The following is a 23,405-nucleotide window of genomic DNA, read 5'->3' on the forward strand; positions in this document are numbered from 1 at the left end:
TTGCAATAACCCTGATTTTAAAAAAGAAGTGGAATATTCAACTAGAAAGACATGTGAGCTAGAAAACTCTCACATGCCAATAATACCTCATTATAGTCTTGCTTAAAAATGGCTTTAACATGCTCTCTTATCATGGTATTTTTTATCATCTCAGCATATTAATTAGCACTTTCAGCAGATACTAAAATGTCTTTAAATAATCATTCAACTTAAACAGAATTGAATGATTATCTCTTGATACATTGTATAAACAAGCAAAAATATCAAATATTGATATTGCCATCTTTTCTAGAAGAATGTAACATGGAGATCCTCCATCATCTCTATTTCTGATATCATTCAAGTCTAAATGATGTGACATTTATGCAGTGATTAAGGCAAGGAGACAGGCAGTTCTTGCTAACTGTCTAGGAGGAGACATCATTTTTTCTTGAATCTTGCAAGATGCACTAGTGATGTTCAGTGCCAGTGGACACTCTGCTCCCGGTGCTTGCAAGTGTCCCAAGCTCTCCATGCCACGTACCAAGCAGAAGGGATGCTGCCATTTTCTGCACTAGCTGAAGTGCCCCGCAGCTACTACTTTCAGCCTCAGTACTTCTGTATGTGCTGTGGTGGAGCTGGTGAGGACAAGCACGTACATCACAGTGACCAGGCCAACGTTTCTCCATTTCGGGTAGCAGTGAAACTGCCAGAGAGAGGCAGGCACTGATACTAATACAAAAAATCAAACTTTACAGAAAGCTCACACTGTATTGCAATGTTTTCAAATATCAGGGGATGTTCAGATTGAAGCTGACAGCACAAACTTAATCCTGCTTCCTTGCGCATATGTACTGCAATGATGCAGACTGCAACTGCATGATCACATTATTTGCACAAATGAATTTGATGGTACACAAATTTACTACAATCTAGATATATGCGCTCCTTTCTACAATCAAGAGACATATCAAGGTATCATAATACTAAGTTGAAGTCATGCCAGTCCACAATATTTTTCCTGACATATTGCTTACATGCTTTTGAAAAAGTTATTGCTAGGAGCAGCTGAGGTTTTATCTATTAAATCTGAGTTCTACACTGTGGAATCACACCACTAGATTCTAAATATTTTTTTTCCCTTGTTTTTATTAAAGAGAATTGCTGAGGGAAAAAAAAGCAGCTTCTAAAGAAGGCACTTTTGGGATGTAAGACTGGCTTTCAAACATGCCAAGAACATACATGTGTTTAATGATGCTATTCTCTGCATGATGGGCTCCGTGGCAGTCACTAACAGACTACAGGTCAGAGCAGCTACTGCCTTAGCTACTGGTAACTGATTGACACAAAAGGTGATCTAGAGTAGAAAACTCCAGCTACTTCTGAGCCTGCCTTGTGAGTGCACTGAGGGAGCTCATCAGCAGCACAGTGGCAGAGATGCACAGGTGAGCAAGGCTGCAGACCTCACCTGGACTAAAAGAAGTGATCTTGGTGAAAGGGTGGGAGGCAACTGGCTGAATATTACACTTTATCCACCACTTTGGAAGAAAAAAAACAAAAAGTGTTTGGGGAAAAAGGAATTCCCATCATACCAGAAATCATCATTAGTGTAGGAACATGACCATTGCTGGAAATGTAGAAGATCAGACTCCTCAGGACTAACATACCTTCTTTCAAATCAAGGGAGAAGAGCAGGGTTATTTCTTCTATGCTATAAACTACACTAAAGAAATCGTTTTTATCCATGATGGAAGGCACAGCACCTGCTACAACTCTAGCAAAGGCATTATCACAAAGAGGTTCATAGAATCACAGAAGCAGTAAGGTTGGAAGGGACCTCTGGAGATCATCTAGTCCAACCTCCCTGCTCAGTAGGCATCTAGAGCATGTTAGACAGGGCTGCATCCAGGTGGGCCTTGAAGATCTCCAGACAGGGAGACTCCACAGCCTCTCTGGGCAACCTGGTCCAGTGCTCCGTCACTCTCACAGTGAAGAAATTCCCCCTCACCTTCAGGCAGAACTTCCTGTGCTTCAATTTCTGCCCATTGCCTCTTGTCCTGTCACACGGGACAACTGAAAAGAGTTTGTCCCCATCCCCTTGACACCCTCCCTTCAGGTACTTGTACACATTGATAAGATCCCCCCTCAGTCTTCTCTTCCCCAGGCTAAACAGGCCCAGCTCTCGCAGCCGTTCCTCGTAGGGCAGGTGCTCCAGCCCTCTGATCATCTTTGTAGCCCTACGCTGGACTCTCTCCAGTAGCTCTCCAGTCTCTCTTGGACTCTGGGAGCTCAGAACTGGACTCTACTTGAGATGAGGCCTCACCAGGGCTGAGTAGAGGGGCAGGATCACCTCCCTCAACCTGCTGGCAACATTCTTCCTAATTCACCCCAGGATAGCATTGGCCTTCTTGGCCACAAGGGCACATTGCTGGCTCATGGTCAACTTGTCATCCACCAGCACTCCCAGGTCCTTCTCTGCAGACCTGCTCTCCAGCAGGTCAGCCCCCAGCTTGCACCGGTCCCTAGGTGCAGGACTCTGCACTTGCCCTTCTTGAACCTCAGGAGGTTCCTCTCCGCCCAGCTCTCCAGCCTGTCCAGGTCTCTCTGAATGGCAGCACAGCCCTTGGGTGTGTCAGCCACTCCTCCCAGCTTGGTATCATCCGCAGACTTGCTGAGGAGGCACTCCATCTCCTCATCCAGGTCACTGATGAAGAAGCTGAACAGGATGGGACCCAGTACTGAGCCCTGGGGGACGCCACTAGCCACAGGCCTCCAACTAGACTCCACACCACTGATGACGACCCTCTGAGCTCTGCCTTTCAGCCAGTTCTCAATCCACCTCACTGTCCACTCATCTAACCCACAATTCCAGAGCTTATCTAGGAGGCTGTTACGGGAGACAGTGTCAAAAGCCTTGCTGAAGTCAAGGTTCACAATGTCCACTGCTCTCCTCTCATCTACCCAGACAGTCATTCCATCATAGAAGGCTATCAGATTGGTAAGGTTCCTTCTCTAGAGGCTAAATCCGCCCAAATGTTTCAGTTCAGACAAGGAGCGCCCTTGTGAAGTCAGTGTCCTAATCACCCTCACTTTGCAAACCTTGGTCTGCACCTTGGAGTAGTCTCTAAGCTCACAAACTGGATTCCTTTCAGAAGAAAGGAATCAAGTGAACTTCAGGAGAGCACCTAATGCACTCCAGCCATCCGTAGGCATTTAGTTCATGAGATAGGACTGGCATCTGTTTTGCTCTACAGATGCTCCCTAATGCACTACTTGCTAATCTTGATATAGCCGCCAGCTACTAGCACAACAGCTTTTGACCTTAAGTCAAAAAGTGACCCTTGAGTAGTAAGAGTACAAATTCTACCTTCCTGGAGCTGGCTGGAGATGCTGAATAACTAAACTTGAAATGCATTGTTTGGACTTCTCCTTTCTACTTACTGAAGTACCTTCTCTCTACCTTAATATTCTCAAGTTGTACACAAGTTTACATCACAGGCCATGCACATCTTGCTAAACTAAGTCAAAGTCTTCCCTCAGAATAGAATATCCTCTAGTCTCATTTTCAGCCTAACACTACTAACCAGTTCATTATAGAATTAATTTAATTGTGTATATATAATTATGAAAAGCAGAGCATTAAGCAGAAGCAGTCCAAACAGAGCAAAGACTCTTTGTTTTCCAGCTTGAAACATTTTCTTGGTGCAAGGCCCCATTTTGATACAGTACCATAGCTTTTACCTATTCCTTGCATGAACTTTTTTTTTTAAATAACCACGACCTGGAGAATCTCTTTGGATTACAGAATTTGATGCACAGTCAGTCATGCATGTGCAACCGTTCCTAAGAGCCAAGCCTCAGCAGAAAAGCATGTGTGCATATGATCTTGAAACAAAAATAGCTGTCAAATCAAAAGTAATTTGCCACAAAAGAAGGCACAAAAGAAAGAGAAAGGAAGAAAGGTTCCTCAGTTAGGGAACACCAAACTGGTCAGGGTGCAGGACTGTTTCAAAATAATGTCGTAAGGATGTGTTTTATAAAATAGCTATCTACTTTTAATCTCTCTAATCTCATTTAAAAATGGAAGAACTGATTTACCTTAAGGCTGAAAAAAGGGAATGAAAGGGGAACAAATACAAGAAATATCAGTTTGTGAGAGTAAGTAAAGTTTGAAAGTCTCTGAGCAGCTTAATAGAGGGAAGGTAAACACAAACAGTTATCACATGAGCCACTAAAAATATGTTAAGTTTAATGCTCCCTGGATCAGAGTTTCATTTTAGTGAATTAAACTGTGTACTGCAAAGGAATTTAGATCTGAATGAAAAGAACAAGATTGCTATCAGGATGAAAAGTAATGTGCTATTAATTCAGGTCCAGACATTAAAGACAAAAATAAAATTGAATTACACAGTATTCTAATATTTCTAGACTAGATAAAATTGTATATAAAAGCCCTTTTCATAGTCAAATGAAGATGGGAGCAGTAATGGATTTTTAAAAGGTGCACAAAATGGTCAACATCTTCCTTCAGGCACCCAGTGAACTGGACAGATGATGTTGACTTAAAAGCTCGTGCTGAACAGGTCACCGTCTACTGGTTCTCCTCAGCCCCCATACCCCCATCAGAACCAAAATAATAAATTCTTAAGATTAACCCAGGACACAGATGAAAAACATCTGGTTCAAGCTGAAATGGTATGAAAGAGGCAATACTGATAATGAAGGCAAAGCATTTTAAGGACACTGTAGTCAAGGCACAAGGCTCTTTGGCTGGAGACCAACTCTCACAAGTGGTCAGTTCATTCTGGAGTACTGGTGGGCAGGAGATGGCTCCCATATTCTTGCCCAGCACTTAGCAGTCCGTTATGGGACCCTGCACCATGAGCTGCTCTCAGCCAGGGAATGCTGATCCACACATCTTGGCAGCGAAACACATCTCCACACCAAAGCCATTTGTTCACAGAGACTCCATGCACTGCAGCACTTCTCCTCAGCAACCCCAGCCACCACTGGGACATTACAGCTAGCCCTTTGGGACATTAGAGCTAGCCCTTTGTGCCTTCTCTTGGCTTTCCCTTCTTCTGGAGCTCAAAATATCACACATCTCATTCTGTTTCAAATCTAACATAATCCTGTAAGATGCCCTCTCTGATGCAAACTTTTAACAATACCTACATATTGGTTGCATTTGTCTTGAAAGATCCTAAACAAATACTGCACTGAACCCATTTCTCCCCTGAGAACACAAGGGAAGAACAAGCAGAAAGGGAAGGCATTGCTTACCTGCTGGTCCTCTAAGCATCCGAATGAATTTAAAAACCGTGGCATAAAATTTGTATTGTTCAAACTTGTGGAACAGCCATATATCAGCATCATTTTAAAGGTAATACAATTTGGACTGACGAATTCAATACGATAAAGAATGATAGCCCCTGTATAATATTACAGGTTTCTAATAGACAGCAGACTTAAAAAAAAATAAACCTTAATTGCATTAATTAAAGAAAACTTCCAGTGTGAAACTGGAAAAAGTTTTGCAGCGTCCAGAGTCAGCTTTTGGCTCTATATCCAAAGTGCTATAGCTGACTAAGTTTAAAAATATTTCTATAAAGTTTCCGTAATTTTAGGTGATGTTGCATATCGTATTCTATTAAGCCATTTTAACATACTGCACTACAGTGAATACCTACTGCCTAAAAATAAGGAACATCATGTGGAACTACTGGCATCATTGAAATATACTGTAAAAGTTTTACTAAAGTTTTATTTGTATGGTAAATACGTAAATTCATGCATATCTATACAATAAATCTAATACTATATTAGGATGCACATTTGTACATTTAGCTGTTTTCTATTCGTGCGTGCATGATATGTATGCAAAATGAAGTCTGTAGGAAGAGGTAGTATTCTGTAGGGAATTTTTTATTATCTGATCTTAAAAAGCACTGGCACATTTAAGTCCTTTTCTGCTGATGTCCCAGGGCCATGAAGTCTACAACACCACTACCCCCAGTGTAAGTGTATATACACACTACAGAAATTTCAAATTATTATAAATTTACCATAATATGCAGAAAACTCCCAGATCATTGTGGCTGATACTCTGATTCACCTATACCTGAGAATTCAAAGAGGGAAGAAAAAATCCCTCAAATTCCACCTGTTTAGTTTTCAGTGCTCTAAAAAACGGAATTCATTTCTAATACCTTCAGGCAATCAGTATGCTTCGCAGCATTATAGTTTATACTAGCTGTGGACAAAACTAGAATATTTAGTTAAATGCCTATTAGAATCTCTTTGGTCCACAAACAAGATGAAAACATGAAAATATGCCCTGTTAGAATGTTTCCAGCTTTTTCTGGTCTTGCTTAGATCATTTATAGCATGGGGTATTTCAGTTTTGAAAAAGAAGTAACACAAGCGTACTAAAAAGAAAAGAAATAAAACCAAATATGCAGGAGATAAATATTTTCTGACTACTTGAAAAAAAAAATATTTATAATTCTTAATTTGGATGAACACGCCTGCTGAGTTTTGTTTCTTATAGGAACTTTGTAAGTATGTCATAAATTTTTTTCTGTGAATATATAATATACATTTTTTGATCATTTTGAGTCTGATTAATGTAATTTTTGGTATTTGAAAAAAAAAAAACACCTGATAATTTTAAAGGCTGAAGTACTAATGACTGAGCATTTTCAAATTCTTACCAAAAGTATTTTAAAGTACCTTAGTACAGCAACATTATATTTTAAAAAATTTATAAAAACTTAACAATGTGTTAAACTTAACAAAGTGTTTTATGGGGGAAAAGCCCATAAATCACTGAGATTCTCTCATGTTACTTTTACCTTTATTCGTCCTGCCCTCTGCATGGATGCTACACTCCTGTAATGCATCTTGTTCCCTACTATATTATGATTTCTCCCCAAAAAGGCTTATCACTTTATCTGTTTACACTACAGCAGAATCTATCTGATTGACTGGGATTTCCATGCGACTTTGCAACTAGAGGCAGTGACTCATGTGGCTTTGCAATTAAAAGCAATATAAAGTTGTGTAACATTAACATTAGGAGTTTTGTGGCTTTTTTCCAGGTGCCCCTTCAGAGACAGAGGGTTTTAGACATTGATTTGTATATCACGCCTGGTGACAAGCAAAAGAGATTTGAGATATCCGTTCATAAGATATTTGATATCAGCATCATTACAAGATCATAGAATCATAGAATCAGTAAGGTTGGAAGGGACCTCTGGAGATCATCTAGTCCAACCTCCCTGCTCAGTAGGGGCATCTAGAGCATGTTAGACAGGGCTGCATCCAGGTGGGCCTTGAAGATCTCCAGACAGGGAGACTCCACAGCCTCTCTGGGCAACCTGGTCCAGTGCTCCGTCACTCTCACAGTGAAGAAATTCCCCCTCACCTTCAGGCAGAACTTCCTGTGCTTCAATTTCTGCCCATTGCCTCTTGTCCTGTCACACGGGACAACTGAAAAGAGTTTGTCCCCGTCCCCTTGACACCCTCCCTTCAGGTACTTGCACGCATTGATAAGATCCCCCCTCAGCCTTCTCTTCCCCAGGCTGAACAGGCCCAGCTCTCGCAGCCGTTCCTCACAGGGCAGGTGCTCCAGCCCTCTGATCATCTTTGTAGCCCTACGCTGGACTCTCTCCAGTAGATGTTGATAGGACAAGTTTTATCATAAACCTTTGCAATCACTGAACAGTTTATTTTAGACTGTCTGGGCTAGATGCCTTGCATAGTCTCCAGTACTAGCAAAACATTATTTATTTTGCTAAAAATGAGAAACTGTAGCATGTTTTTAATAGCACTCAAGATGAGAAAATCATCTCAGGACTTTAGGATGATGGCTGAGACTGAAGGGAGCAGTGGGCTGAGTGCCAGTGCATGCGACAGGAGCAGTGACCACAGGGAGCCACAGGGACAGAGGCCCAGGGCCACCTTGGCTGCCACATCCCCAGTCACCCCAGCAGAACTGCTCCAGTGCTTCATTCTTCTTATCCCTAGGAGTTAATACTTTAATCTACATCTTAATGCAATTTAAGGCCAGCACATCTTCTCCTGTTCATCATGGATATGGAAACAGACTACATCCCTTTCCTTCAGAGGTGCTGTTATTCCTCTCTTTTCCCCAAGTCTTCTCTTCCGTACACTGAACTACTCCAGTTCTTTCAGTTTTCTTAGTAACTTTTATCTTCAAAACTTCTGCTTTCCTCTGCACACTCTCCAACTGGTCCACATTCTTCTGCAAGACTGCCATCCAAAACATGCATTCAGTTCAGACAAAGAAAGGGAAATCCCAGCCAGTATGACAGATACAGTCACTGCTTCAAAACACCTGATTTCCAAAGCTCAACTGACTGGGACAGAATAAAGATAAAAACTATGAATGAAAATTAAGAACCTGTTAAGCAGACTTAATAAGATATCCAAAACCCCACAATTATGAGAAAGAAAACAACTTTGGCTAAAAAGTTAGTAGCAAAATGAAGCAACAATTCAAAGAGGAAAAGAAAAGATAACTACGATGAATTTAAACTATAAAAAGCAAATAGAGAAAAATTAAAGCATTCTATAGAAGTAGACATTATGAAACAAAAAATACTAGAAAGTCAGTGAAGAGTCTAAGGTTGTATGCACTAGGGAAAATAAGAAAGATCTTTTCTGAAGTATATTCAAAGCTGAATATATCTAGAGGTAGGAAATTTGTTAATAGCAATAGAAAAAGCTTTTCTATTCTACACTTGGAAAGAATGTTGATCTTGAGATGACCAAGTGCTTCCTAGTCCATCAGCAACTAAGAAGGATCTTAAATAAAGACTATTACGAGTACATATTTTTTAAATTAGCAGTTCTAAGAGTTTCTTTTGCACGTTTCTACCTGAAGTTCTACTTGTATTAAAAAAAAAAACAATTACTGAGGAAATTTGAAACGACCCCGACTGTTGTGCTAAGAAAGGACAGAATACAATCAGGTAACTGTATACCAGATAATACAGTACACTCACTAGCTTGGTATCAATCCAGACAAAACAGTGAAAAAAATTATACAGGATTCAGCTGACGGAGACTGAAGGATAAGGGATGTAATTAATGCCAGTCAACATGGTTCTATTGAAAATAGGTCTTGTCAAACAAATCTGATTTTATTCTTTGTAGAGCTTACAGAAGTTTGGGTGATGAAGGTAAGTGCATAGATGCAGTACACTTAGATACTTGTAATACTTTTGACTTACTAGTACACTACATTATATTCTTACTGAAGATTAGTAATATACAGTATTAATAAAGCACATGTTGAATGGATTCACAATGTTCAACAAACGAATTTTACGAAATAAATATCAATCGGAAATCATTAACCGGCAGGGAGAGTGATGACCCACAGACACAGACACTAGATATTAGACCTGATTCTAAAGACATTTTTATCCATGGGCTGCAATTAAATTCAAAAGTATTACAAACAAACTTTGAAGGTGAAACATAAATTTGAAGAGTGGTATATAAAGATGAAGACCAGGCAGTCACACAGAATAATCCGTCTCACTTACTAAGCTAGGTCAATTACCTGAATGCTCAAATCATGTTTAATGACTGAGATTTCTCTAGGAAAAAAAAAAAAAAAAAAAAAAAAAACAAAACAAACAAAAAAAAAAACAGGGAGCTGGGGAAAGCAAGCATGCACCTGGAAATACCACGATCTGTTTCATTCAGCTTATTAATTTTTTTCTATCATCAGAGTTATGTGAGAGTGGCCAGACGCAGCTCTATGGAAACCTGTGGTGGTAACGTAGCAAACTGGCCTCTCAAAACAGCCTTCATGACAGTGGTTAAGTAAGTGGGCAACGTGTGGCGGATTTGGGCTGTTTATCCCCATGCTATGCTCCTTGATTGTGAGAAATCCTCACTAGATGCAGGTTTCCAGGATTGCACCAGCCCAAGTCATCTGACAAAGGTCTCTGAAGTTAACAGTGTATCACGGGTTGTGAACAGGGACAAGGCAGGAAGAATTTGTTTTGGAAGGGAAAGCACCATTTGCAGTTCACTTGCTGTGTACACACAGAGTAATCTGGAGTGAAGACACACAATATATTCTAAAGACACAGGAAGGAACCCACATAAGCACTCTAAAGCCCCAAGTTCACTGCACTCTAAAATTACTGTCTACAGAATTCTGCTTTTTCTAACTTTCTAATTTGCAAAAGAAAATTGGGAAATGAGGAGAAATCAAAGCAGGGTTCATGAACCAAATAGGGGAAATGAACAGTAAGTGCATAAAATGCAAAGCACGGTGTAGTCATATTGAACAACCCACACATAAACTGAACTAAGCAATTAAAACATAAAACACGTATTCAATTATCATCTGAAGACTCAGAGCAACAACAGAACTGAAAACTTATATTTTCCTAGGAATACACAGATCAAAAGAGCTCAACTTTTGCCTTCTGAAAATTCTACTTTTCAAAACTGCATAACATTACGCAATGTCGTACAAAATTTGGTGATGGAAGCCCATGAGAGGTGTCTGAAATTCTCAATACATTCTATATGTATAGGCTTAGTGAATCCGTTGTTAAGACTCCATCGTACCTGCATAAAAATTTTTACAGAAACAAATGTGACTGTTTGTGCTTTTGGTTCCTCGTAGTATACATCTCCTCCATAAACAAAAAGCTTTTAGAGAATAAAGTGGAAATCTAGCCAAACTCCAATTTCCTCTACAGTAATAACTACACAGATTATGCATTGCAGTGTCCCTTTGCTCGGAAAGAGTTAACTCGCTAGCTCCTGTTCTCTGCAGTGCTGCATAAACACTGCACATCATTCTTACTGAGCATGCCTCAGCCTTCCCGTCTCCCCAGTCTCGGGCTGTCAATCACCTGTCAGTCCCCACCACATCAGCACAGTGCGCATCACCAGGCTGTCAGCACAGCAGCTGATGAGACTCTGCTAAGAGCTGCCAATCAAACTTGTTTCTCTTATCTGTTCTGGAAATATTTTGTCTCTAAGAAACAAAGAACCTGGGCAACAATGGATCAGAGTCTAGTATTTACTCTTTCATAGGGGTAGTAGGCTCTTAACAGGAAACGAGTATGTTTTATCCACAACTAAGAAAAAAAATCTGTTCCATTAGGCACTTTTTCTTTCTCTCTCTTTTTTTTTTTTTTTTTTTTTTTTTTTTGCTTAAATCCAATTTAGTTCTTGACCCAATAAATCAGGGCATAATAAATTAGCGCAAATTTCGTTTTACTTTCACCATACAATGAATTTCACAGGTTTCCTTCTTAAGTTTCTCTGTCAAATACAATCCAGGGCAGGTTAAAACAGGAAATCTCTCTTTGGTGTTGGGAGCCTCTCCCTGTCTTTGGGCAATGGAATGTATGGTCTTTCTCTCTTTCTTACCATAGCCAAAAAGCCAGACTAGAGAAAACACACACAATTTACAGCCTTGTCACATTAAAATATATCTTTATATTTTTGTAGTATTTCTTATTAAAACTCAATTTCCACATGGAGTTTAATCAGCAGGGTTCACAGATAACGGCAAACTGAAAAAATAGCTAAGTACAAGCAAGCAGGAGAAAAGCACATGATGTTTAAAAGAAGATGGTATCTTCTTTCTGGAATACCGTACAGGTGAGGAGGAATTGGAGAAGGTAGGGTTCTTGCATCTACAGAAATAAAATTCTGAAGAAAAAAAGAGCAGCAGAGATGGGCGCAGAATCTCTGCATTCAAAGTTGAGCTGGGCTTTCAAGTGCACGTCTATATGAGGCAGAATAATGTTCTGCAAAGCTAACTGGGCTAGGTCTAACGAACGTGGCAATCAAATTAATTAGCACTGGCAGATCACTGAACTAACAGACCTCTATTCTTTCCAGGGCCCAAGTGAATATCTTTACATGCTGCACCATACAGACACACAGGCAAATTTAAAGCTAACTTGAGTATTAGTGCTGTCTCATGCAAAGCAAACTAAACATAACCTAATGACTTAAATTTTATGCTTTGACCCATATCTATTTTTTCCTACAAATTAATGAATCCTAAGGAGAAACCTTGCATACCTAAAAGGGAACCTAGCAAAGGGAAGGAAACCACTTTTCTCAGTCTATAGGAGGAGTGCAGTAAAATGTGATAATGTAAAAGTAGGCCTAAAAATATTTGGTGTTTTTCATAAAGCTTCGGTTTGGGGTAATGAAATTAGATGAGCAGCTTAGTTTTCTGAGACAGAGAAATGAGTTTACAACCCTTACAGTTCCTTGGACATAGTGTATATTGAAAGTTAAGAAAAATGGGAGGCAAGGGGAAGATATATTTATTAATCTTGTAATATTTACACAAACAGTGATTTACAGCCCTAAGTCACATGCTCTGAACATTTGGTACTGGCCATGGGACTGAGGCATCCAGGTAACAGAGCAGAGATTGGAGAGCGCCAGCTGGGAAAAAGGCCAGGAGAGGCTGTGGTAAGAAACTCTGGGAGTGCTTGGAAAGGTAAACGCAAAAGCAAGCAGGGAAAAGAGCCCCAGAGGGATCTGAGGACTGCAGTCACCAGTATGAAGCAGGCAAGTTTGCAGCAGGCCCCACAGGGCTCTCTGGGCACTCTGGGGTGGAAGCAGGGGTGAAGGGAAGACATACACACCACTGCCTGGTCTTCAGCCACTCAACTGGGAATCTCCCTAACCCAGAGAAAAACTGTGACCAAGGACAACAAGAACAACTTGTCCTCCTGCCCCCATTCCCCCACAAAGAGCCTGGTTTGTGTTTTTCTGGAATTTCTTCACTCCGGAAGAGAATATTTTCATTCCAAAAGAGGAAAACCATTGCCCAGGGGAGAGAAAATGAGGTGCCCGCCACACCTGATGTCCGAGATGTAAGTGAATATCTCACAGATTGAAGCAAGACAAAGGAAGGCAATTTTGAGCTGAATCCTGGAGCAAAGGCAAGAAGTCGGCATTTTTCATCAACTTCAGCTCTATAAATGACTTAGCAAAGGATGCCTATTTCTCTTTTCTAGGGTCTAATTTTGGTTCCCTGCATTACTGCGTTGTGTGTGCTTTCAAGAGTAAGAACAAACAATTTCTCTTTGTCTTTTCCCCCTTAGGATCAATTTAGACATTTTTAATCTCCACTAAATAGTAAAGAATTTGTATGCTGGGTTAAGGAGGCAGGTGTTACACAGTGCACTGAACAGCGGGTGGAGACTCACTGTTTTTATTTCATCTTTCTCTAAATCCCACCCTCTGAGCGCGGCCTCTCATGTGTCCTGCCTTAACGCAACCCGAGTGCCCGTTTGCTGCTTCCCAGGAATACCCGTTGAGTGCCCACCATGCGCCCAAGCGGCTCTTCTGCCAACATCCACACCAAAAGGCACGCGGACCGCTCTGCTCCCAAGGCCCGGGCATGCTTCAGGACACCAGGCTTCCCAGCTGGGAGCTTCTAACCCATGACCTGCACCCTGCCACCCACCCGAAGCCACGCAGGAAAGGCGAGTGCTCACTTGGACAGCCTCCTCACCCAGCAGGGATGCTCCCAAAGCCTGCTCGTACAACAGCTGAAGCCCCCAAACTAGAATAGCTCACACACTCTTCAGAGCATCAATAAATAGGAAGACTGCTAGATTCAGTAGGAATCAATAATAGTGCAGGTCACTATTATGTAAATATTTATCAGTGAAGGAACTAGCGTGTGAATGAATACAAAGAGCCTGATATGCTGGGCTTTAACCACAGGTGTTTGAGGATAACATCGAAAGCTGCCACAGTTTGTGCAGAGGTCAGAAATTAAGAACACAAAAAAGAGCAAAAAAGAAAAATCACGTGTACTAGTCAGCTTTAAAAAAATGTGCTCGCAATAATTTAATCTTTCAATCACGTTTATCAAGAGCAATACTAAGAATCACAGTATTGCCCTGTACTGAACTATTCTGGTTACAAATAGCACAACCATTATCAAGCATTTGTGACAACAGGAATATTTTACCCTTTGACAAATTCTTTCATATGCAGCACTGTTTTCCAGAGACACAACTCCCTCTGATCTAACTGGACATTAATTGCTTTTTTGCTGATGTATCTGTGCCTTCTGGACTGATAACACGGCTAGCAAATCTGATATCTGACAAGTTGACTCAACCTAATCAGGACAGATCAGCTGTTACCAATGTTGCTATAGGCTGTAATTTGAGGACCTTTACAGAGTTATCACTTTCTTTGAAAGGCAAGAAACTGTAATTTTGTCAACACTAATCCCAGAATGTGCATTCAAAGTGGCTGTTATTTTTTCTTCAGGAGAAGGTAACACTTGTCAAATAAATACCTGAGATAATTGATAAAAAGAATTAGAAGTATGTGAGTGATATACTGACAATCAGTCACTCTCAAGAAAAATAAGAACCTTGCAAGATTCAGAACATTAAGCACAGAGCACAAGCTGTCAGTGTGAAGCAGGGGTCACTCTGAATGGAGTGAAACAATTTGCAATGCCGTTTTTCAGTGTTTACTTATCTTTGTGTTGCTTAGTGCTAAAGCTGAGTGAATTATTCCCTTCAAACAATTTGTTCGATGAATTTTATCCCTTTTCTTCTGCTTGGAGTATGTGGGCAATGGATACCAATGCCATCAGATTTATTCACTGCTTCATTTTTATCAAGATTGCATTCAGTACTTGACTGAGAGCATTTTAGACTCGGACTGCTTAGCTGTGACTGTTCACACAATACCCAGGGCAGGTCCTTACTGTGTGCAAACAGTGTAAGTCCATGCAGCTGATGGACTAACAGTTATTTACACCTGCAGGATATATTCTTAGGTATATTTTTCTACTTTCTGCTTGAATCTGGAAGCCCTTTGGGTGCAAATGCTGAAATTTGCTGCAAAGTCCCCTTTCTGTGAACACTTTTGCCCACAAGACTCAACACCTGAATATTTTTGGAAATCAAATGAACAAAGAGTGCAAGCACAGCCAAAGCATAATAATTTAAAAAAATCCAGAGATTATGTTATATTATTTGCCCTGCTCCACCACAAAATAATTTATTTTCATATAATAAAATTCAGAGGAATTCCATAACCTATCTTTCCTAATAAATCCCAACCCATGCAATTCGTTAATGGAACTTGAGGGTTGCTGTACACAACCAAGTGACTTCGTCATTGCCAGGCTCTCAGCTGTCTCTTATTGTTACAAATAAATGTACAGAAACTCAGGCTTAAAATTATAACAATAAACGTATCTCTTACTGTATCGCTTTGGTCCATCTTCCAAACAAAATGAAAGGGTTAAAGTTGCATCATCTTCAAAAAACTCAGTTGCAAAGGCATCCCACCAGAGGTTGTCACTATCCTAGGAAGCAACAGATCATTCACTTAACAGGAGGCAAAATGAAAATACGTTCTTCCTTCCTTAAAGAAATTCCAGAGGAGCATGCATAGTTCATGCATCCTTCCCTGTGATTTTTGGATGTTGATGTCTATGTAATATTTTGGACTAATTTTCTTAGATAAGGGTTTTGTTCTAGTTGAAGGAAAGAGGTAAAACACTTCAATAAACTTTCATCTTGTCCAGCAAAGCAAATACGAAAAAAAAATCATTCTCATAAACACAAGTAACTTCTTACATACACTTTGTTACACCTCAGAACATTCTTGTAAATTAGTTGCATGTATTGCAATTATGATTTTTCCTTCCTTTTCCTGGGTTGCACATCCCGAATGCTGGGTCCTATTCACAAAAAAAACCCTCAGCTTTTAATTCTCTAATGCTGCATAACCTGATTATCAGCATGAGTTGACAAGAAAGTAATTTTGAAACCAAATATAATAGCCATTCCACTTCAACATATTTATTATAAGTACAGTGCTACCATAGGTTAATTAAATACCAGCTAGCTACTTAAATGTAATTGTTGAGAGAAATCTTTACTTTCCAGTACAATACAAGAGGTGAAAACAATATTTTAAGATGACCTATATATTCTTGCATTTGCAGTAATACACATACTCAGTAACAATATTTTACTGAGTAACAATTATTTAAGAAGCGTAGAATGTAATGCATACACCCGTCTGCCGCTGCAGGTGAGCTGTTGCTTTTGGAAGCCGAAGCCGGCATTTTCACAGCTGGGCGGCTAACAACGGGCAGCCAAAGTCCATGCCTAGCACCCGTCCAAGTGGTCTGGCTTGCAAGGCTTTGCTCCAAAGTCAGGTAACAACAGACTCCCCCTCTTGATTAAGCCATTAAATATGGGCATGTTTATTAACCGGACTTGAAATCTTTGGTGCAGGGTTGTCTAATCCCCTGAGATCTTCCCCTCCCGTGAGGCCCTGAGATGTAAGTCACTCGCCACGCACAGAATCAGCCCCAAAGCTGGAGAAACACCTGGGAAGATGCTACGGTCACACTCCTCATTACCCCCGTATCACGAGCACTTTGGCAGTTCTCCCAGTGCGCAAGACGAGCTTCATCCAGCTTAGTGAGCAATGAGCACCTCCTAAGGCCTGAGCAATACGTAACAGAGCGAGAAGACATTTGCTATCTTCACAAGAAAAATCACCCCGAGATAAAATGCTGATTTGAGACAAAATGTGCATCTATCATATTCATTATACGTGCACATGCAGAGAAATAACTATGTGATCTTTTCAGTTCTGCTCCCATTTCTCCTAAAGACGTTATTATTGGGTTTCACTCCTAACTGCTGAGCAGAGTGTCTTTACTGCCCTACCACTTTACATTACTTTGATCACTGTCAAATAGCCAGTAGAGGAACAGAAAGGACAACACATCTTAGCCCTGCAGCCCCTATCAGAGAAGCCTGAGAGACTTCCCAGCTGGTTCGGAGCTGCTGGCGCTCCCCTTCCTCACCAACACCCGTCCCACGCGGCAGCGGCGTTCCCAGGCCGAGGCCGGGCGCGCTCCGTAATTCAATATCACATTCACACAGAGGCATCAAAAATGCCCCTACTTGGCATCAAAACGTTGCCCGGAGGGCGGCTGCTCTCTCCTGTTTGCTCGTGTAAACCTTACGGGCTCCGCGCGTGTTGTGCTTATTAGCTGGCAGCCACACCGGCAACACCTGCACAGGCAGGTGTGGGACAGCAGCCCCAAAACTGGCCTCCAGCAACACCGGAGCCTCGCTCGTGACAGCCGTGTCGGCTGATCCCACAAGCCCGCTCGACAGCTCGCTGCCCCCCCGTGATTACACGCTACAGCTCGAGGTCATTTGCCAAGAGAGAGGTTGTAGCATTTTTTCAGCAGGATCTTTTGGCCGTACGTCTCGTCATTGCACGGGGTGGGGGGGGGGGAGGAAAGGATTTAAGCAATGCTACATACCACGTTTGCAGCTCTGCTGTGGGAAGGCAACTGTTAACTCAGTATTTCAGCATTTCTAGAGCTACTAACGTAAAATCCAATAATAGGAGAAGCAAAAGGGAAGCATCACATAATCGTGATGCAAACGCACACAGGAAACAAGGAGAAGAACATCAGGAGAAGCGCAGGGCCTCCCCTCAAAACCACACATACGTGCACTCACTCTTATTCCAAGAAGTCTGAAAGCTAGGAAAATGTGCAGACTGAATTACTGCGGATTCTCTCCCTGGATAAATAAAATATCCAGGCTCTGTCACAGTTTGAATACGGTCCAAGGTCTTTATCTTGTGATTTTGCATACTTTGTATCAGGAAGTGAAAATAGAAAATACCCCTTCCATATACCCATACACATGTACACACACACACACACACACACACACAACTCAACGGGAGCCGTGTTGCCTCCGCCAAGCCCGGACGCACTCTGCTCCTTAATCCTCTGCTCCGTCCTTGCCGCAGGTGGGCCCAGCTCCTCTCACAGCCACACGGCGAACGAAACCGAGCACCGTGTGCCCCAGCCGAACAGAAAAAGAAAATGGATCGACTGCCTATGAAAAAAATGAGTGAAATCACTCCGTTTTTCCTGCAAAAAGGGGATGGTGAAGGCAAGGCTGCCCCCAGGCATTTTTAACTTCTGCTCTGACAGGTTACGGGGGATTTTGCCAGAGTAATTATTTTTCTATTCAACAATAATGAGAAATTACCATGGCAACCTCCCTTTCACGTAGTGCACTCACACACTCAAACATTGAAATAATGGACTAAACATAACAAAAAAATTAATACTTTGAAAAATATTTTTTATTAAACTCAACTTAAAGAATAGGTCAAAGGAGAGAAAAGGGCAGGGACAGTCTTAGAGTTGGGTCAGGAGTGAAGATGACATGCAGATGTATCCAGTTACCAAAGCAGAAGAATGTCTTCTGCCACAACTGTCAGTGCTCCTTCTGATCACCTCCACCCCTATTATTATTTGTAATTTGAAGCATGGTTCAACTCTGAATAGGGACTCCAAGGAAATGGAATCCTAGGGGTTCAATATTTTTTTTTTCCTGACTGATTTCTTTGGCAAATGTAATCAAATTTTAAGTACAATGATGTTCTTTCTCCTCCTCCATCTAATAGTCCCACATATTCACCGTGGGATCTGAGAGTGAAGCTGGGTTCCTCTTTACACGTTGCACACTTAAGGCCTGCAAGCCAAATGAGGCTTTTCATCTTGCCTATGATGGTGATTGCTGAACCAAAGTAGCTCTTGCAGCTGGACTATAAGGCTAACTGAGACTATGGCATTTTCTCCAAATTCCTTTATTTTTGTTTAATGACTTGGAAGGTAGAACAGCGTTCACATGTAAACTCAGCACATGAAACCACGTTTGGGAGAAGGCGCAGAGAGAACAGGAATGCAGGACAGAACTGGAATTCAAAATGATTTTGACAGATTGCAGAAATGATCTGAAACAAAGACGAAATTCAATAAGTGTTGTGACAAAAGCACACATGCAAAATGGGGAATAACTTGCTAAGCAGTACTGTAGAAATGGGCCAAATCGTAAACCAAATATGTCAGCAATCTGTTGCTATTGCAAATAAGGGAAATGCTGCAAATACAGGAAATTAGACAGGATTCCCTGCCATTCCCCAAGCCTCTCCCTGGCAGGACTCACACTGCAAGAGCCCATCCACGTCTGGGGTGCTGTGCCCAGTTCTGGGCCACCCACAGCCCAGGGACGAGCTTTAAGAATCCAGCAGAGAACAGGAAATATGTGTGTTAAAAATGAACAGCCCTCTCCGAAAAACAGAAGTGAGGCAGAAGGAATCGAGTGTATTTAGCTCAAGAAGGAAGAAACAGGGAATGTGATGACAGTCTTCAACCATATAAAAAGACTGTTATGAAGAGAAGCGCAATCGCTTGTTCTGCGGGGCTAACAGGGAGAGGAGAGGGAATAACCAGCTGTTGGCTGCCAGGTGACTTCAGCGGTGCAGCGCCCCGTCACTGGTGTCTCGCGGGTGGAACAGCTGTAAACAGTACATTAAAAGACTGCTATTAAAAGGCAGAAATGTGATTTGGGATACACACCGGAAGCACATCTGCTGCAAAACGGCGCCTTTTTTATCTAATCACTTTTGAAGGAAGGACTGAATTTTAAACGTCAACCTATGTGGCTTGCCACTGCGCAAGGCAAAAATAAAAAGAGAGAGTGCCCTTGGGAGCTCACATTTTTCTTCTGGCACCTGCAAGCCTTCCCTATTGACACTTACTATTTTCAGAGCTCTGTACGTCCCCACTCCTTTTGGCAACACGCGCCTGTCTCATATTCTTTCAAGTTAACGCTGCCCAAGGAAACTGCTGTCTCCCCAAGGGAGGAATGTTATTCTACCCCTCCCTTCTTTCTCAGCAATTCCAGCTACACTGGAGCTTTTAACATGCAATTCAAGATAAGATTTTGCCATTAAATACACCTGTAAAAACTGCACAGCCATTACAAATTATGAAACTCGCAAGATAAAGTATCATAAAAATTCTGACACTAACATTTATATCTAGAGCACATGGACAGACCATTAAAAATAAAATGCCTGAAAATTAGAAACCAGTAACTTTCCCCATTAACTTTAAATTGGACCTGGCTTGAGCCTACTCAACATATTTAAGGTTCTGGTACCAGTTTCACTGAAGTAACAAATTAACAGGGATCCATATATCTTAATTTTATACATTTTGACATGTGAGTACAGATCTGTAGGTTTGGCCTGCAAAGCACAATCTTTAATCTGGCATAGGGTGTTTTTACGATGGTTTATGTAAATTCTATACAGCATAATGATATTCTAATAGTCTTAATTTTCTTGGAAATAGTAAGGAACGGAGTAAAGAAATAGAATATTCATGTACACTACATAGATGAGAAACCTGTATAGTCAAAAGGCCTTCTATCATTGTGCAGGATAATGAGCAAAAACAGGTACAAGAAAAGGATGCTCATTCAGAAACAACTTTCCTAGCAGTATGTGTACTAGTACCACTCTTAAAAGCACCTGTTGCTCAACGCTACTCCTGTTGCTTTTGCTTTTGTCATCCTACCTGATTTTTTTATCTTAGACATAGAGTCTGTTTTACATAGAGTTAAACTCTCCTGTAATCTTGCAATTAATGGTACTTTACAGTACCTCTAACTGCTCTCCCCCAGCTAGGAATGCCTAACTCTATTACTTCCATTTGTTATTTCACACATATTCACAGATTTAATGGTGTCACTTGCTTTTATTTCACTTACTAGTGTGGCTGGATGCCATTTCTCAAACAATGTGTAGTAAAACCGGCAGAAAGATTTTAAGACTTGGCTTTGGTCATAAGTAGTTTTCTGTTCCATTATATACTTCCAGCTTCTTGCCAAAACTCTACTCAGTGCCCAAAGCATATCAGTTTCTTCAGCTTACTTATTAATTAATTACGTTACTGTTTACATTCCACTTTGGAACTTACCTTAGTTTGTGCAGTAAAGAAACACTACTACATTTCTGTTTCAATGAAAAGACAGAAAACAGTTGTGCAACAAATACCTACAGCAATAGTGTCTCAAAGACAAAATGTGTACTGACTCTCATGCAAAAAGTGGGCAAAGACTCCACTCTTCATGTAACTCTGAAGGAATTCAAAGAATGAGAATTTTAAAGATTTTTTTATAAGCAAAAAGCTTGTAATGGAAAGCTACTCTTACAAATCCACTGGAAGTTCCAGTATATCCAGGATCATACTTTTATTGCCTTTATCGGCAATATCATCATGCCCTGAGGTAACAAAATATAGAAGAAAGTAGTAATAACTCATTTTCTGAAAGGGCAATGGTGAAAACCAGACATTAATTATTTGAGTCCAGATACAAATGGGAGAAACAAACAAACAGACAAAAAGATTAGACAGGCTTTGCACAATATGCAAAGTGATTCGTGCCGTTTTCTTGATGTACTCTGAACTTGGGGACCTGAGAATCAGCATTGCTACAGCAGAACAATTATACTGAAATTTTTCTAGTCTTGCAACTCAGTTTTGCTGATATGCTATTTTAAGACAGTGTCACTTAGAGTCTCAAATGGCAGGTCCTCATTGGACAGTTAAACCGGGGTTCAGATTAACTGAACTATGTTGACACTGATAGGAAGAAGAGATGCAGCTTCCATATGTTTAGAAGCATGGCTGCCCTACTTCTTTTTATTTGGCCATTGAACTGTGTCTGAATGAGCGACTTTTTGTCAGAGTGGTTGTGGCAACTGCTTGCCAGCAAATAGCAAGACAAGTCCACACACAGCTATAAAAGTACAGTTATTCCATTACACCTAAGCCAACCAATCTACACAGATGTTATATGTATTTCAAGCTGGATATCCTTTTAAAATTGGAGTCCTTACAATTATGGAGATTTTCTAACTTAAGCTTTCAGGAAAGGATAAGACGGCAAGCTCACTGGTTCAGGCTAATAATAGAATCCACAAAGAATGCCGGGTCTCAAACCTATTATTTGTCATTGTTTAAATTTCACTGCAGCTTGTGGACAAAAGACAAATGAATACTTAAATACTCACTCTGTGCATGAATCGCTATTCCTCTACAGAAAACATACATAGAGTGCAGTGATTAATACCATCACTGTAAGCAGTACAAAGCAGAAATGGTTAATTTATGAAATGGGTCATTTCACCTGCATCTTTAATTTCAAATCATTATTTCTCTCCTGACTGGGAACTTGCACCTATAACACAAGAATGGGAGGCAGAAAGAAAAGGAAAACAACAGCAACGAAGCTGGTCTCAAGAAGGCATGTTCTACTACCAATCCTTCTTGTCAGCACAGCACCATCCTCGCTATTTCATAGCAGTATAATCAATGACAATCAGAGAATGCTCTTTTGTCCTTCTCATGAAGTTTGGGGGCAAGATTGTCTTTGGTCTCTAGGGGTAAGACCTACATTCTGACTGTGTGAACAAAAAGATTGGGCATTAACAACTAAAATATGATCATTGTGCAGTTGTTAACAGAGATGGACGCACCGACCCCTAGTGTAGTATCTGTTTGGCCCTGGTACATATAGTGCATGCTAAATCCATATTCAAAGTTGTTTGAAATTTCAAACAACTACATGCAGATGTCTCTAGTTGCCTGACAACAGCAGAGGATTTCCTTTGTAGCATTCTCCATCCGTGATCGTTGCAGACAAATCACAGACTTGAGTTTCGTGTTTATCACAAATGAGCTGAGGCTACTCTCCTCTTTTCTGCAACAGAATACTCAAAAGCCTCAGCCTCTGAGAATGGTTTATAGAGATGGAATATTAAGTGTGTCTATTACCTATTGTACTATCGCCAGTCATATGAATGTTCTTATTTTATTCTGACATTTTGACCTGGTTTCTTTTTTACCTTGTTTACTTCCATCTATGTGAGTAAATGGAAGCTACTATGCCATCTATCTCAATGAAAAGGCAATAACTAGTATTGCCATCAGTGAATACAGAACATCAAATATCGTATGTCACAAGGGCATGGAAAAAAATAATACTCCCAGTAATATCAGTAAAAGAGTCTCTCTGGGTGTATCTACCCAACAGAACCAACTCCTGAGGCCCTAAAATTTACTGAATACAAATGGTAGTGCCAGTTATTACAGTGAAAGTAAGCTTTAAAAAAAAATAATTACTAACAACATTTAAATACTACACCAATGGACAGCAGAGACCCAACACAGTCTTGGACACCTCCACTTCAGTCTGGACTCTCACCACTTGCCGTTGTTCACTGGGGTCTCACTACAGCTGCAGCACATTACACACAACTTACAGACAAAGTTAAGGTCTTTGCCTCTGAGGAAATACAATCTAAATTATGGGTTTATCCATAACATACTGTATCTGGAGAGGTAAGAAGCAGCTTTTCATAGGAAAAGCACTCTGCTTTTAATTCTTGTGCTTACTTCTTGGCCAAATATAGTAGTCAAAGTGGGGAATGGGTTTCTAGATCCCATTCCC

At 40.8% G+C, this 23,405-nt stretch overlaps 1 protein-coding gene across 12 annotated transcripts in view; it reads right to left on the reverse strand.

The window, feature by feature from the left end:
- The window catches only part of LDB2 (LIM domain binding 2), a 216,518-nt gene that overhangs the window by 123,826 nt on the left and 69,287 nt on the right, over positions 1–23,405 (reverse strand). For all 12 annotated transcript variants that reach the window (XM_062575373.1, XM_062575374.1, XM_062575372.1 and 9 more), the window contains one exon: positions 15,250–15,352. In XM_062575373.1, the coding sequence (XP_062431357.1) occupies positions 15,250–15,352 (103 nt within the window). The remainder of the gene's footprint in view (positions 1–15,249; positions 15,353–23,405) is intronic.

The sequence above is a fragment of the Rhea pennata genome, chromosome 4 (assembly GCF_028389875.1).
Source record: "Rhea pennata isolate bPtePen1 chromosome 4, bPtePen1.pri, whole genome shotgun sequence".
NCBI classification, from domain to species: Eukaryota; Metazoa; Chordata; class Aves; order Rheiformes; family Rheidae; genus Rhea; species Rhea pennata.